This window comes from Gorilla gorilla, chromosome 11 (genome assembly GCF_029281585.2).
Source record: "Gorilla gorilla gorilla isolate KB3781 chromosome 11, NHGRI_mGorGor1-v2.1_pri, whole genome shotgun sequence".
NCBI lineage: Eukaryota > Metazoa > Chordata > Mammalia > Primates > Hominidae > Gorilla > Gorilla gorilla.
The window spans coordinates 93374272-93388368 of record NC_073235.2 but is presented as its reverse complement, the minus strand read 5'-3'; the positions used below and the strand labels follow the sequence as shown (position 1 = coordinate 93388368).

The 14097-nt window shown below is 31.8% G+C and overlaps 1 protein-coding gene across 5 annotated transcripts in view; it reads right to left on the bottom strand.

Annotated features, from left to right (window-relative positions):
- Positions 1-14097, bottom strand: part of GLS (glutaminase) — an 84896-nt gene that overhangs the window by 21481 nt on the left and 49318 nt on the right. For 3 of the 5 annotated variants that reach the window (XM_019022005.4, XM_063695406.1, XM_063695407.1), the window contains 2 exons: positions 13435-13566; positions 12372-12464 (listed from right to left, as the gene is read on the bottom strand). In XM_019022005.4, the coding sequence (XP_018877550.1) occupies positions 12372-12464; positions 13435-13566 (225 nt within the window). Of the gene's footprint in view, positions 1-8724; positions 11353-12371; positions 12465-13434; positions 13567-14097 lie in introns of those variants that run through there. The other 2 variants (XM_055379279.2, XM_019022006.4) reach the window with 2 other exon arrangements.

The window sequence follows — 14097 nt, the reverse complement described above, 5'->3', positions numbered from 1 at the left end:
CAGAGTTTAAGGTCCTATTTCTCTTAGCATGCCTCAAATCCTGCTACTATAACAAAGCCAGGCACATGGACTTGAGTTTTCTATAGTTATTCCAACCCACAATACTAACACAATCTTTACTAATTGCTTTAATGTTAGAAAAGAAATCCCTTATTTTCACTGGTCTCCAGAGAGCCTTACTTAACTCCCTATATTCTTCAATGTTTATTTCACATTTCTATTGTGAAACGTTCAACATGTGTGCTTTATGGAGCATACTCACAGAAGAGGTGTAATAACAGTATGTTTCTCTAATGCTGTAACTTTTCAAAGCACTTTCATAGCCACTTCATTATTCAAATTACATAGCAGGCTCCTCCAACATATAATACAGAAAATTGCTGGAGAAAAGCATATTTTTAAGACACTAAAAAATAAAGCAATTGTTCTATCTAAAAAAAAATTTAGAAAGGACATCATGTAAATATAAAACCCTCATCTTACTAAATTATCTACGCTTTCATACAGTTCAATGCTCCAAACTCCTTAAAATACTCTTTCCTTGACTGATGATATTGCACTATGCTGGATTTTCTCTTCTCTGGCCACCTTTCCCTAGTGGAAGCCTCTCCTACTCTATCTTACCTTTAAAATGATGGTTTCTTAGGGTTCTGTCTTTGATACACTTTCCTTATCACTTTATACTATCACCTTAAGCAATCTCACACACCACCCCAGCTTCAAATACTACTCTTCATACTGACCACTCACAAAATTATAGCTCCAACTTACACTGCTCTAAGTTTTAGGCCTAAATCTGACTACTTACTCAACATCACTACTTAGATATCTCACAAATATCTCAAACATTAGCTAGCTTCTACATACTGATAGTTGTCTAACCATTATCCACTATCCACCCCTTCCATACTAACAGAACCTCTATTTGTTAAAGGTAGTATTGTGTCCAATTAAAAACACTTTCCCAGATTCCTTTGCAGTTAGTCTGGTCAATGAGCGTCAGGTGAGTTTCCAGTAAAGCTTCTTTCTTTAGATTTAGGTATCACTCTTTTCTTTTTCTCCCACTTTGGCCATACAGGTGAGGCTAAAGATGAAACAGCCACCTTGCAACTCTAAGTTGATAGGCATGATTTCTAAGATCAACACACTAAGGCTTGTGTAACAGAAGTTTACCTTACTAATGGCACTAGCCCTGGTTGGTTTCCCTGATAGTCCCTGAGACTTTCTGTTATATTAGAAAAATAACCCCCATATGTTTAAAGCACTGTCAATCAACCTCCTGATATCCACAATCAAACAGATCCTTCATTGTTACAATAGCCAAGGTTAAACTAATTTCTTCCCATACTCCCAAGGTTTGCTTTTCCAGTGTTCTCCATCTTAGTTAATGCAGCAGCTTTGGCCCTGTTGCTCATACTAAAAACCTGGTAGTCAGCTTGATATCGCATTCCTTTTCACCCACCAAAAACGATCACCAAGTGCTGCCAATCCTATTAAACACATCTCTTATTTACCTATTTCTCTCACCTCTAGTCCAAGCCACCAACACATCTCGAGTCCAAAACTTCAACTTTCTCTCTCTTTAATCCATTCTCCACAGAGCAGTATTTAAAAACCAAATCATTCTCTCCCCTTTTTAAAAGTCTTCAAAGTTTCAGCCGGGTGTGGTGGCTCACGCCTGTAATCCCAGCATTTTGGGAGACCGAGGCGGGCGGATCACGAGGTCAGGAGATCGAGACCATCTTGGCTAACATGGTGAAACCCCGTCTCTACTAAAAAATACAAAAAATTAGCCAGGCGTGGAGGCAGGCCCCTGTAATCCCAGCTACTTGGGAGGTTGAGGCAGGAGAATGGTGTGAACCCGGGAGGTGGAGCTTGCAGTGAGCCAAGATCACTCCACTGCACTCCAGCCTGGGAGACAGAGCAAGACTCCGTCTCAAAAAAAAAAGTCTTCAAAGATTCACGCTAATCTCTGAATAAAGTCCAAAATTCTTAATATAGCATATAAGACCTTTCAGAAATGTCTCCCAAACTGTGTCCTGAGGACAACCTACAGCAGAAGCACCTGGCGTGCACATTAAACATTTAGATTTTTCAATCAAACTGCAGGACTGGGCCCCAGGAAGCTAGCGGTATTTTAAAATTAAGACACTCTAACAATTCTGATGTACATCGAAATATGAGAAGGCCCACTCTACGTAATATGGTCCCATCTCTAAGAGTCATCCACGGCCAATCTCCATCCACCTCACCTCACTCTTCTTCAGCGCATTTGCCTTCTTTCCCCTTCTCAAATGTGCTAAACTCCTTCCTGTTCTGGGGCCTTCAAGTCAGACTAGCCTATTAACACTATTCCATATTTCCTCTGACTCCTTCAAAACTTACACACTGTATTACCTTCCAGTGAAAACCAACCATATTTAACCACCCAGACAAAACAAGTTCTTATTGTACCCTCTCCTAGCATTTTTTTACTTTTCTATCATTTATTATCATTATATTTGCTGAAATATTTTTTAAAGAAATGAAACATTAAAGATACAGCTAACCATGCTCTCTGCATCCATTCCATTCCCTCCTAGCAGTAAGCTTTATCTAAAGATTGGTGTTCATGTTCTTATAGTTTTATTAGTAACTACATTGCATATTTGTGTCTCACAAAGTTTATTATAGATGTACAAAAATAGCATCATATGGCATATACCATTTTGTAACTTATTTTGTAACATTTAAAATGAATTAGATCTACATGCATCAGTATTAACAAATCACTTATTACCATTTTAATTATTTTTAGTATTTATTCAGTACCTGTATCCCTGTTTAACTGCAAACACAAGTTGGACCATACTTGTCTCATTAACCACTCACTGCATATCCTAAACACTTCAGTTTCTGGCACATATTAGGCAAGAAATAAACATTAGTTGAATAAGAACCTATCAATGAATAATAAAGCACAGGAATAATGCTAAGGTTAATTTATATAGATCTGAATTGCACAATCAAATTTAATTAGCTAAATATCTTGAACTAATTCTGTTTGTGTGCTGTTTGAACAAAAACTAGTGAAATGCTGAGGGGGATGGTAATCTTTTTTAGTTCTTACTTGGTAGAAAAAAAGACCAAAAGAAAATAATTTTAAAGGTTATACATTTTCATTTATATAGAGGGATCTAATCTTGGATATTGGTTGGGTACCAGAAATGAAGAGAAGAAAACAACATGAGGAGAACAAAATTCCTATTTAGAAGGCATTAAAAAAAAACAAAGTTTGCTAGCTAAGTAAAACAGGGATTGAAAATATTGAAATGGAAACCAGGAAGCCAGAAGAATCCTGGACTTCAGCCACTTTCTTAAGGTCACACAAGTGGGAAAGCAACTTCATAAAAGCAATGAGTTATCTGACTACAAATTTACACTTATTACAAAAGCAATTCTAGAAGAGAAGCAGAACAACTTAAAGTGGGTACGTCTACAATAAAACTGCTAACTTGCCAGAATAAGGGCATTCAGATAGGTGGAAGTTATTTTTTTGGTTATCCTTTAACAGCAGAATTGTTTCTTCATAGTCCAGTAAAAAGAGACATTAAGGCAGAAATATTTTATTGGTATGATTAAAAAGGATTAATAGTATTAGTCACCATAGAATGTTAACAAAATCACTTGTACTGTAGTTTCATCAGATGTCAATGAAGTTTCATTGTGCATTAGATGCAACATTTATTCATCTCAATTCAAATATTCATCTCAAACAGTATTATTTAGTTCATTCTTTATTTACATTATAAATCTTGTGCATAGACCTGGATCAATGATGCATATACTTCAAGGATCTAAGTAAAATAATAAATAAAGAATAAGCTATATTATACTGAAGAAGATAAATTTGGACTTTTGCATTTCATGTGTGGTTTTCTTTCTAACTTTTTAAAGAAAATTAAACTACAATGGCAAATGTCAACATCAAAAGATTTGGAAGTGAACATATATAAAGATATGGAACTGAAAACCCATTTCCTGAGTAACTTTGATATAATTTTTTAAATTACCTCATTTTGGCCCAAAACAAATTATAATATGAAAGAATAAAAAATAGAATATTTGAAATTTAGATAATATATTCTGAGTTTTTCAACTAAAATCTTTAATTTGGAATGACTGTGAGAAAGAACAAAACAACAGAACTTGGGTGGAATTCAATTAATAATTTATACCATGATTTTAGATATCAATCTCATTTAATAGAAGAAAGTCGAGCCTTAAGGATTAAGCTTTAAGCTGTCCTCTCAAAAGAATCTTTGAAATTGCCCCTTTGTGATGATTTGTGAAATAACACAATATAAAACATATATAAACACATATAACACATATAAAATAACAAAAATTTATAATTCTCATCTAGATCTAAAAAGTTCAGCAAGAGACTGATTATCATAATTGAACTTTGAATTTTACAATAAAATGGTTCAAATGTGAGTAGTTACATTTGTGTAACTGACACTAATATTTCATCATTTTTATTTTGGAATGCATAATATAAAAGCAAGCAGACTTTATATTGAATGAGTTTATACTGAAACTTGTAGGGAGAAGAGCTACTCAGGAAGTTTAAATTTTCAGAATTAAGAAACCAATACTATAATATTTTGAGAGCAACAATATTTAAGTTTTAACATTTTGTAAGTCAACAAAGCCTTTCAAAAGTTAACATATTTCAAGAACTCAATATACACAGTCCTTCATAAATATTAAAACTGCAGAACTATGAAATGGAGATTGATACTGAAGACAATATGTACTATAGACAGAGTAAATAAACAGACAAATTAGGAAACTTGGGGGCCACTCACAGATCCAAATGTCTAAAATAAACAAGGGAAGTAGCTAGATATTTTGCATGTTTTCCAAGAGCTAACATGCAAAGAAAACAAATTTTTCTTAAGAAACCATTTGTTTAGAACTTGACTAGTCTTCTATTTATTTAAAATCGTTTTACTTATATATTTAATCTAACCTCAAAGGAATTTATTTTAAAAAGCCAGTGATGTAACATTTATTTTTAGAGTTACATTTCTGCTACAGTTTTCTTTCAAAGATTGCAGGGTAATGTTTTATTTTTAGAACTACTGTGTAACTTTAACATTTACTTCTAACTTTACTAATTTTTAACAACTGGGACATAAGACTGCTTACTAGAAAAATACAATTAGTTTTAATAAATGCTGATGGTACCATCTGCCAAATAACTTATAGTCACATTAACTACTGCCAATTATGCTTCTCTCATTAAAACTAAACCACAAACAGAAACATCCACAAACAGAAAGTCCATCCTAACAAAACTCAAAACAGACCAACCCCCTCAAAAGAGAAAAAAATCTAAATATGCTAATAGAAAAAGCAAAGTGCTAGGAAACCTGGAAAAGGGGGCTGAGTGGGGTGGGAGTCTGTACCAGGTAACATTTAAGATTACTTTCAAATTCAAATCTGTGATTCTAAAAAATATATAAGATTATGGTAAATAAAAGTACATCAAAATTCTAGAAAGGGTGGACTATGTTTTAAAAACAAAAGAAAGCCTTCGGCTGTTTTACAGAATATAAATTTAATTATAGCTCAGGATTCCAAATATAATTGCTGTGCAGAGGAGATTTTCATTATATAAACATAAATCACCAGAAACATAATATGAAAACAGAAATTTAAAAACTATTTTGGGTAAGAATTTTTTCTTTCAAAAGCTAAGCCTTCCAAATAGATAATTTTAATTATCTGTGGTTTTAAGGACTGAAAGTGTTTCAGCAAGGTAAATACCTAATGGAAAAATACCATTATTTTTAATCATACTATGTACAGAAAAATCATATCCTCAGATATTGAAATATGGCTTAAAAATAAATACAATGAATTATTCTTCGCCATTGAGATGTGGTATATAATTTTTCTTAAAAAAAATTCCATAATTAGTAAATGAGATTTAGAGTTAAATGTATAGTAAAAATGTTACAAGATTAACCGACAGAAGCAGTTGGCACCAGCTCACCTGTTTCTAATACTTGCCTTTTGAGGGCAAGATTATAACTTTTGTTTTAAAGCAATACATGATGGTTTTCAGTAATAAGTATTCTGTAATGTACTGTTGAATGAAATTTACAAAAAAAAAAAAAACCCACAGATTCCGCCAAAAAAGCAATGCAATCCAAGTGCTAATTAGTATCCTATTCATTTTGGTTAAGGGTTAATGGATCAGGAAGCCATTATAAAGTTTTTTATGAAAACAGGTTTTCTATACATGGCATATTTAAAAAATCTCTATTAGCTACAACTTACAAAAATTACTAAAGTAGATCTACAATCTACAAAATAGAAATGGTAAACAAAGTCAACTTAAATTCTCTTCCTCTCCTATGTTCATAAAATAGAAAACATTTTAAGACCATAGTAACAGAATCACTTTGTTAAATAAGCATTTATAATCAGTCTACTTAACATACTATTTTAAAAATAAGTACCTTTTCTATTACTATTTAAAAAGTTAAGAACTCTACGAAACATCACATTTTGCCCGCTCTGTTTCATGTTGGATAAATATTGCCTCAGATCCTCTTAGAGTAGTTTTCTAAATTTCTCAAAGTCATGTGCATTTTATGGTATTCAGATTAATAAACTACTAGCTGGAGGGTGGGGTATAAAAGAACTTCCCCCAACCCAATTAAATTCCTTCCATTTCTAATTAAATTCCTTCCATTTCTAAGCAATGTTAACAAACAAAGGTTTTTAACTTTGTTACAATTTGAAATAAAAGAAAAATAGTTGAACTTGGATATACTTTAGTGTATGTTTATGTATAATTTTGCCCTTGAACTACATGACAGAGAAAATACCGAGTAAGGTAAAGTCCATTCTCAATAAGTCTAAGTGAAAATCTGAGCATAAGGCCATCATGCATGCTAACAAATTTCCATTTATGCTACATCTCCAACATCTGGTTTTGGTTTTATTACACAATGCAAATATAACATTAAATATAAAATGGTAGAGAAGTAATTGAGAAGAAATCACACGTTAAGTATACTGATCGTATACCTTTAAAAAATGCTTTCTAGCGTTTTCAAGGCCATGTAGGAGAAAAACCAAACTTTTTACAGATGAATAGTAAAACAGATTCTTAAAACTAAAAACTGTACCACAGTAACTAAATAAAACTGTTCCATAAACTGCTCAGTATGAGAAGTGCATTACTTCAAGTCAAAAACAATTTAAAAAATACAATCCTTCCTTATAATAAATTTTGGAAAGTGCTTTAAAGTCAAATTCCACATGAAATCTAATATTCTTGGTTTCACTTTTCCAGAGTTCCCCCAATATTGTTAGTTACTCTCTTACCCTGGCAGTCCTGGTAGTGAATGGGAGTGGTAACAGAAACCACAAATCTTTAAAGTCAAATTGAAGAAGTAAAGTATGTTATACTTTACCAATTCTAGGACAGCAAAAATTTTAGGGATTCTTTTGTGTCAAAGCTTGGAACAGGAATAGATCAATGAATAATTTATACATAATATACAATGTGAAAAGAACTGCTCATCATTTTCAGAATATGAATGGGTAGACTAAGGTACATAGATAAGGAAATCATATATATGTATGCACAAACATATATACATATGCACAAACATATGCAACCCACACATTATATATAAATTATCAGGATATAGGCTGACATATCAGTATATTTCAGCAGTTCTTTCCACATAAATATATGCCTATTAAATATACACTGTCAGATCAAGATCACCAGGTATTTTAAGTCTCCTCTCTCTTTACTTCAAATAAATTTTTTAAAAAAATCTTTAAAAGCAAGTAATCATAAACTGTTACATATATTGAATATATCATTATACTGGAACTCCTTATTAACTAATTCTAAAAGAACTTCATTTAAAAATCCCACAGATTAATACAAATTCATGTAAACAACAGTATTTCCTCTTTCAAATAGTTTTAAAACTTCTACAATATATTCAGGAATCTCCAGAATATGAATGGCAGATTTAATTAAACATAAAAATGTAAAGTGCTATATTTGACCTACAATACATGGAGCCTCTATAATTTGTACTATAATTTGGATCATGCTGTGGAAATATACAAAATTCCTTCTGAAAATGTAATTCCCTCTGAAACCAGTTAAGGTGAATTTCTGTATCACTGTCATTCTGTTTAATATAAATTCTACTGAGATTAACAGTTTTATTCTAAAGCAATATGATGATACTTTTCATTTGGTTTAGCAATGTTTTTCCTATTATTTAGGCAACAACAGATAAAATGAGAGTTACATAGTGAATAACAACAATATTCCTCCTCAGAAAGCAGAAATAACCTACAAATAGGGTTGCACTTTTTTTAAAGTTACCAAATGGAAAAACAACCAAAAAAATTGAGAGAAAAGTTTTTATTCAAATACTTCTAGTACAACCAATAAGAAAAGTCCTCCTCCCAAAAAAACCACTAATGCTATATTGCATTTTAAAAAACCAAATAAAGCCCTTTTGAGTATTTCTAGTTTACTTTGAGGCAGCTTCAGAATAGCAAACACTTTAACAGTATCTTCATAAAGAATAATTTTTTCTAAGTTAAAATCCCAACTGTATTTGTACTTAAAATGTTGAAGTTGCTTTTATAAAAACAAAACAAAACAAAACAAAAAAAACAATAAAATCAGCTTAAAATAAATTTATTGTACAATACAAAATGTAGGCATACTGGAAAATAAAGGTACATTATTAAATATACAAAGCAAATGAAAGCTAAACAACACAAATGTTTTCATCCAAACACTAAGATAAAATGCACAACATTTATGCTAAAAACAAAGTACTTCAAGAACAATATGCATTTCAAATGAAATGTTAATGATGCCAAAAAAAGAAAGAAAAAAGAAAATCAAATATGCTACATTGTAAATGCTTGAATATCAAGAATCAATAATGGCATAAAACAAACCCAATAATACTGGGTACTATCAAGAACTTTGTTTAAAAAGGTGTTAAGAATACTGAAAGAATCAAAATATGTCCTTAAAACTGGCAAAGTTTTTTCTTTTTTAAGTTTGCAGGCCTATTCGCAGTATCTTATCTCTTCTTCCGTTTATACTTTTCTATAAAAATTTCTGCTCATTCTTAACATTTTCTAAACACAGTAGCTTAGATAACAGTACTTCATTTTGAGGTATGCATTTAAAGCATTACCAACACAAAAATAGTGACACAAATTAACAACCTAATTTTGAAATCTATACGGCTATGTATACGATATGAAAACAAAATCTTCATTTTATAAAGTAAAACCAACTTCGGAATGAAATGGTAAAATGTAACAATTTAGATCATAGGGGAAACCACAATGCCTTTTTTCCAATTAAGGCATTCGGTTGCCCAAACTACAAATGGCCCTGGTGCAACTAACATAAATATGCAACACAAATATGCAGTAAGGCCTTGAGAAGCATCCAGTTAGGATATGCATCTGAACATTCAAAGAACATTCAAGTAAGCATAAAATCCTTGGGAAAATCCTCTACAACTTAAAATATAATTATTTAAATATATAAATTTAATACTTAAGTTAGCCCAAAAGGCTTTTGGCCAGCACCTCTAGAAGGGAATTTCTTTTCTTAATATCATAGTTCCCAAACTTAAGACATTATGATCAAGATTTTCTATCTTTATTTGCACTAGTATCTAAAATACTCAGTGAAATCTTTTTTGCTACACTGTATTTACTTTTACAGACTTTCCATTACCACATACATACACCATCATGCTAAGAAACCACCAAGTTTTTCTTCTAATCCCCCACTAAAATTAACAGGTTTCAACAAACTTGAAATTATAGGGGAACTATGGGGAAAACCAGAGAAGTATATGGAAGAAGGAAGAAGTGTGAATAGGTCCTACAGAATTTTACAATCACTTTGCCAAGACAACTTTAAATACTATGAATAATTACTTGAAATCAGGTTGTGTAGAATCTATAGTTCTCTTAAAAACAAGTTTTGATTCTCAATATTGCATTTTTATACCAAATAAAAGGATTTAGATCTAACGTATTTTAGTAGCATACTTACTACCTGCAGACTAAATTCATTTCTCAAGTACTCTAAAAAACTTCAAATAGAACAAACTTTATGAGATGCTATAACTTATCACAAAAGAAATATTAGCATTTATAAAATTAAGATAATAAAATTTAAAAGCTAAAAACCAAAATTTGCCATTCATATTTAAATATAACATAGAAAAAGTTACGTGGATAATATGAAAATAAAATTGTTTAGGTGAACAATTCACTTGAAGACACTCACTGTTTCTCCTTCTGAGTAACTAACCATTATAGCTTTTTATCGATGAAACATCATTATCTCACATCTGAAATTCTTTGGCTGGAATGTTTTAGTAACATAAGACACTCCTGTATATAACAACTCTGACAGAACAGAGGAGTTGCAAAATAAAAAAGTAGGAGTCATATTTTAAAGCATTTGATGAATTTTTAAATAAATTTTTTAAAATGTAAAGCCAATCTATCACCAAAAATGGCATAAATGTAAACACAAGCTAATTTTATAATCCACTGCTATTTTAAATAAAATAATTTGGGGTTCATTATTTTGCCTTTTTAGTTTTGTATTTAGCATACAAGTACCTTCTATTGCCACTAAAGACATCACATTAGTTTTAAAAATGGAAAAGAAAAAACAAAATGCAACAAAACTTATGAGTTTAATTTGTGAATTTTAGAACTAAGAATTACAATTTTCTGTTACTATTGTAAAAATGGGATTATCTGACCACATAGTTAACATTTTAATTACATCAAAAAAAATTTAAATTTTTCCTTTTTGTATTTTTAAAAATAAAGCAAATTTATGTACTTGTAAATACTTTTTAAAGACCAACAAATGCACTTCTTAATCTACTGCCTTTATACAAAGATTAAAAGGAAAAAAAAGCTTTATGGCTCCAGCACCCAAGATTGAGAACAAAAAATACCTCAAATAAATATTTATAACTTGCAAAAAAAAGCTAAAGATGTTTGAAAGATTAAATGAAGAAACATTCTGAAACTAGAACCCATTTCTTTAGCTTTTCTCTCCCAGACTTTCCATTCTATATACTACAGTTGTAGAGATGTCCTCATTTGACTCAGGTGACACTTTTTTCCATACTGTCTCTTTTAAAGCAAGTTCTTGTTGGAGACTTTCATAGTCCAATGGTCCAAAGGAATGCTAGTTGTTCAAGCAACATACATAATTTATTAGTGCACTTGAGTGAAGAAAGGTCCAAGCTATAAAATGGTATTTTTCAATGAGCATTATTAAAATGTTAACATTTTAAACCACCACCTCTGACATTTTGCTTCATGTTACTCAGGTCGACTCCCATGGAAGTTTCTATTCTGTTGGTTTTGCATAATTCTTACATAGTAACAGAAATTAATTTGATAAAAACTAACAAAAATTTAGTTTAGCACTACAGAAAATGTACTTAGTATGTATTAAAAATATTTTCTACTTAGAAGTTCTTCATATTATCTTGAGGTCTAATTAGGTAATTTTACTACAAACATTTTCAATATGGTACGCAAAGAAACTGAATCAAAATTCTCAACACAAGCCCCTTGGTACAGTGAAAAACTATATAGACCAAAAAAGTTAAGTCCTGACTCTTAATACTACTTCTAAAAAAAGGAATATATGTGTACAATAGTATGAAGCCAAATAAACTGGTAACAAACAAAGAGGACCGTAAGATGATTAGGAATATTGCATTAAACACGGTTGAAAAAAATATTTCATCTACAGTGACTTATAAAACTTTTGAGGCTTCATACGGTCTCTCACTAATATGATAATCCTTTTCCATTTACATATCCATCTACACAGTATGCAAGAAGTTAAACTTCAATTTAGGACGAACAAATATTAAAACGATGCTTTCTTTATAGCATGCAGCACATTCCAATGTTTTGTTTTGTTTTGTTTTTAACAGAATCAATTCTAAAAATCTTGCTTAAAATAGCAGAAAATGGAAGGGGAAATCCCTGACACTAGGCTAACTAGTTTCAATTTAAATAACAAAACAGCAATATTTAAATATCTGTATCTATTAACTATCTATTAAACAATCTTTAAGTATTTAATACTGGTGATCCCGGATTTATATGTCAACAATTTGTTTACACTCATTTATGATTAGCAAAGACCCGAGGCCACTAACAAACTAAGATTTTATTTATACAGGCAAATCTCACTTTTTCTCTTCTTAAAAATTTTATATACTTATCTAAATAAGAATTTTGCTTACCCTTTGATCACCACCTTCTCTTCGAGGATCAAGTTTTTTTGCAAAGTGTCTCAAATTATCATAGTTATGGAAATTACACAGAGAAACAAGATCCTGTAAACAGTTATACAGAGCAGGTATAAGAAATTGGCTATTCATTGGTTATATATATCCATATTTTAACAAACTCTGCTTATATCGTCCAGCCTAGAAATCATCACTACATGCTAATAAAGTAGTATAATGCATCAAGAAGAGAACTAAAATCAGAGTAAGATATGGATATAAGTTTTAAGAACACTGCTTACTAACATGATCCTAGGGCTCAGCCAATCAAATCATCTTTCATCTTCTACAAAACAGGGTTTATAACCAGCCCCATGAAAGAATTCTTCTATCAAATAAGTGTAAAGCCACATTAAAATATAAATAAGTACTCTGGTTACAATCTACTATATTTTATATGCACTCCAATGTCATACTCTAGTTTTTGTAAAATATAAAAGACTGGAAAATAAAACAATTTTAATTGAGTATGGTACTTAATATGAACTCAAGCAAGTAATCAATGTAACTAAAACTAGAAGCTCAAACATTAGCAGGGACTGGGTAACAACAAAATACAGAACTATCAAGAGCAGTAACAGTTTAAAAATGGTTTAATCTTTTTTTAATTTTCAGTGCTTATTTGCTCAAAAAAATGTTTAAAGCTAGTCAATGGATATTTAACCATGCAGATTAAAGATATAATAAACCAAAATAATTCTTAAGATATACTGGCTTTTAAATTACTTCTCCAAGTTTAATACCTTTTGTTGAGCTTTTGAAAATTGATACTAATTATAACCATGAAAATTAAAATATTAGCATCTAACAAATATAATCTGTGGGAATAATTAAATGGGAGCTGTCTGACAGAGACAACTTGAAGCTCCTCTGGGAGTATTTCCACGGCTCCCTAGTAACTGGCACACTATAGGCGGAGGGCCAAGAGTTAATGAACTATGGAAAATGGGTTAAAAAAAAGAATCATTGGATGGCTCAACTTATAACACCATTATTTACATTAAGAAAATATGCTTACGTGACAAAAGTGAATTCCCTTAACACTGTTGCCCATCTTATCCAGAGGAGGAGACCAGCACATCATACCCATAACATTGGGGACAACTAAAAGAATGCCCCCAGCAACTCCAGATTTTGCAGGAAGACCAACCTAAAAATAATTCAGTAAAAGAGTATTCAGGTAAACATTTTAAAATAAGAAATGTTATATTCAACAATAGGGAAACTGGGGCTGGGCACCATGGCTCACTCCTGTAATCTCAGCACTTTGGGAGGCCAAGGCAAGCAGATCACTTGAGCCCAGGAGTTGGAGGCTAGGCTGGGTAACACAGGGAGATCTCGTCTCTACAAAAAACAGTGAGACATGGAAGTGCACACCAGTAGTCACAGCTACTCTGGAGGATGATGTGGGAGGATTACATGACCTCAGGAGGTCAAGGCTACAGTGAGCCATGATCGCACCACTGCACTCCAGCCTGGATGACAGAGCAAGATCCAGTTTCAAAAAAAAAAAAAAAAAATTGGGAAATTGGTTTAAAAATTAAAAATTATCTCCTGACCTCGTGATCCGCCCGCCTCAGCCTCCCAAAGTGCACGCCTGTAGTCCCAACTACTCGGGAGGCTGAGGTAGGAGAAAGGTGAACCCGGGAGGCAGAGATTGTAGTGAGCTGAGATCATGCCA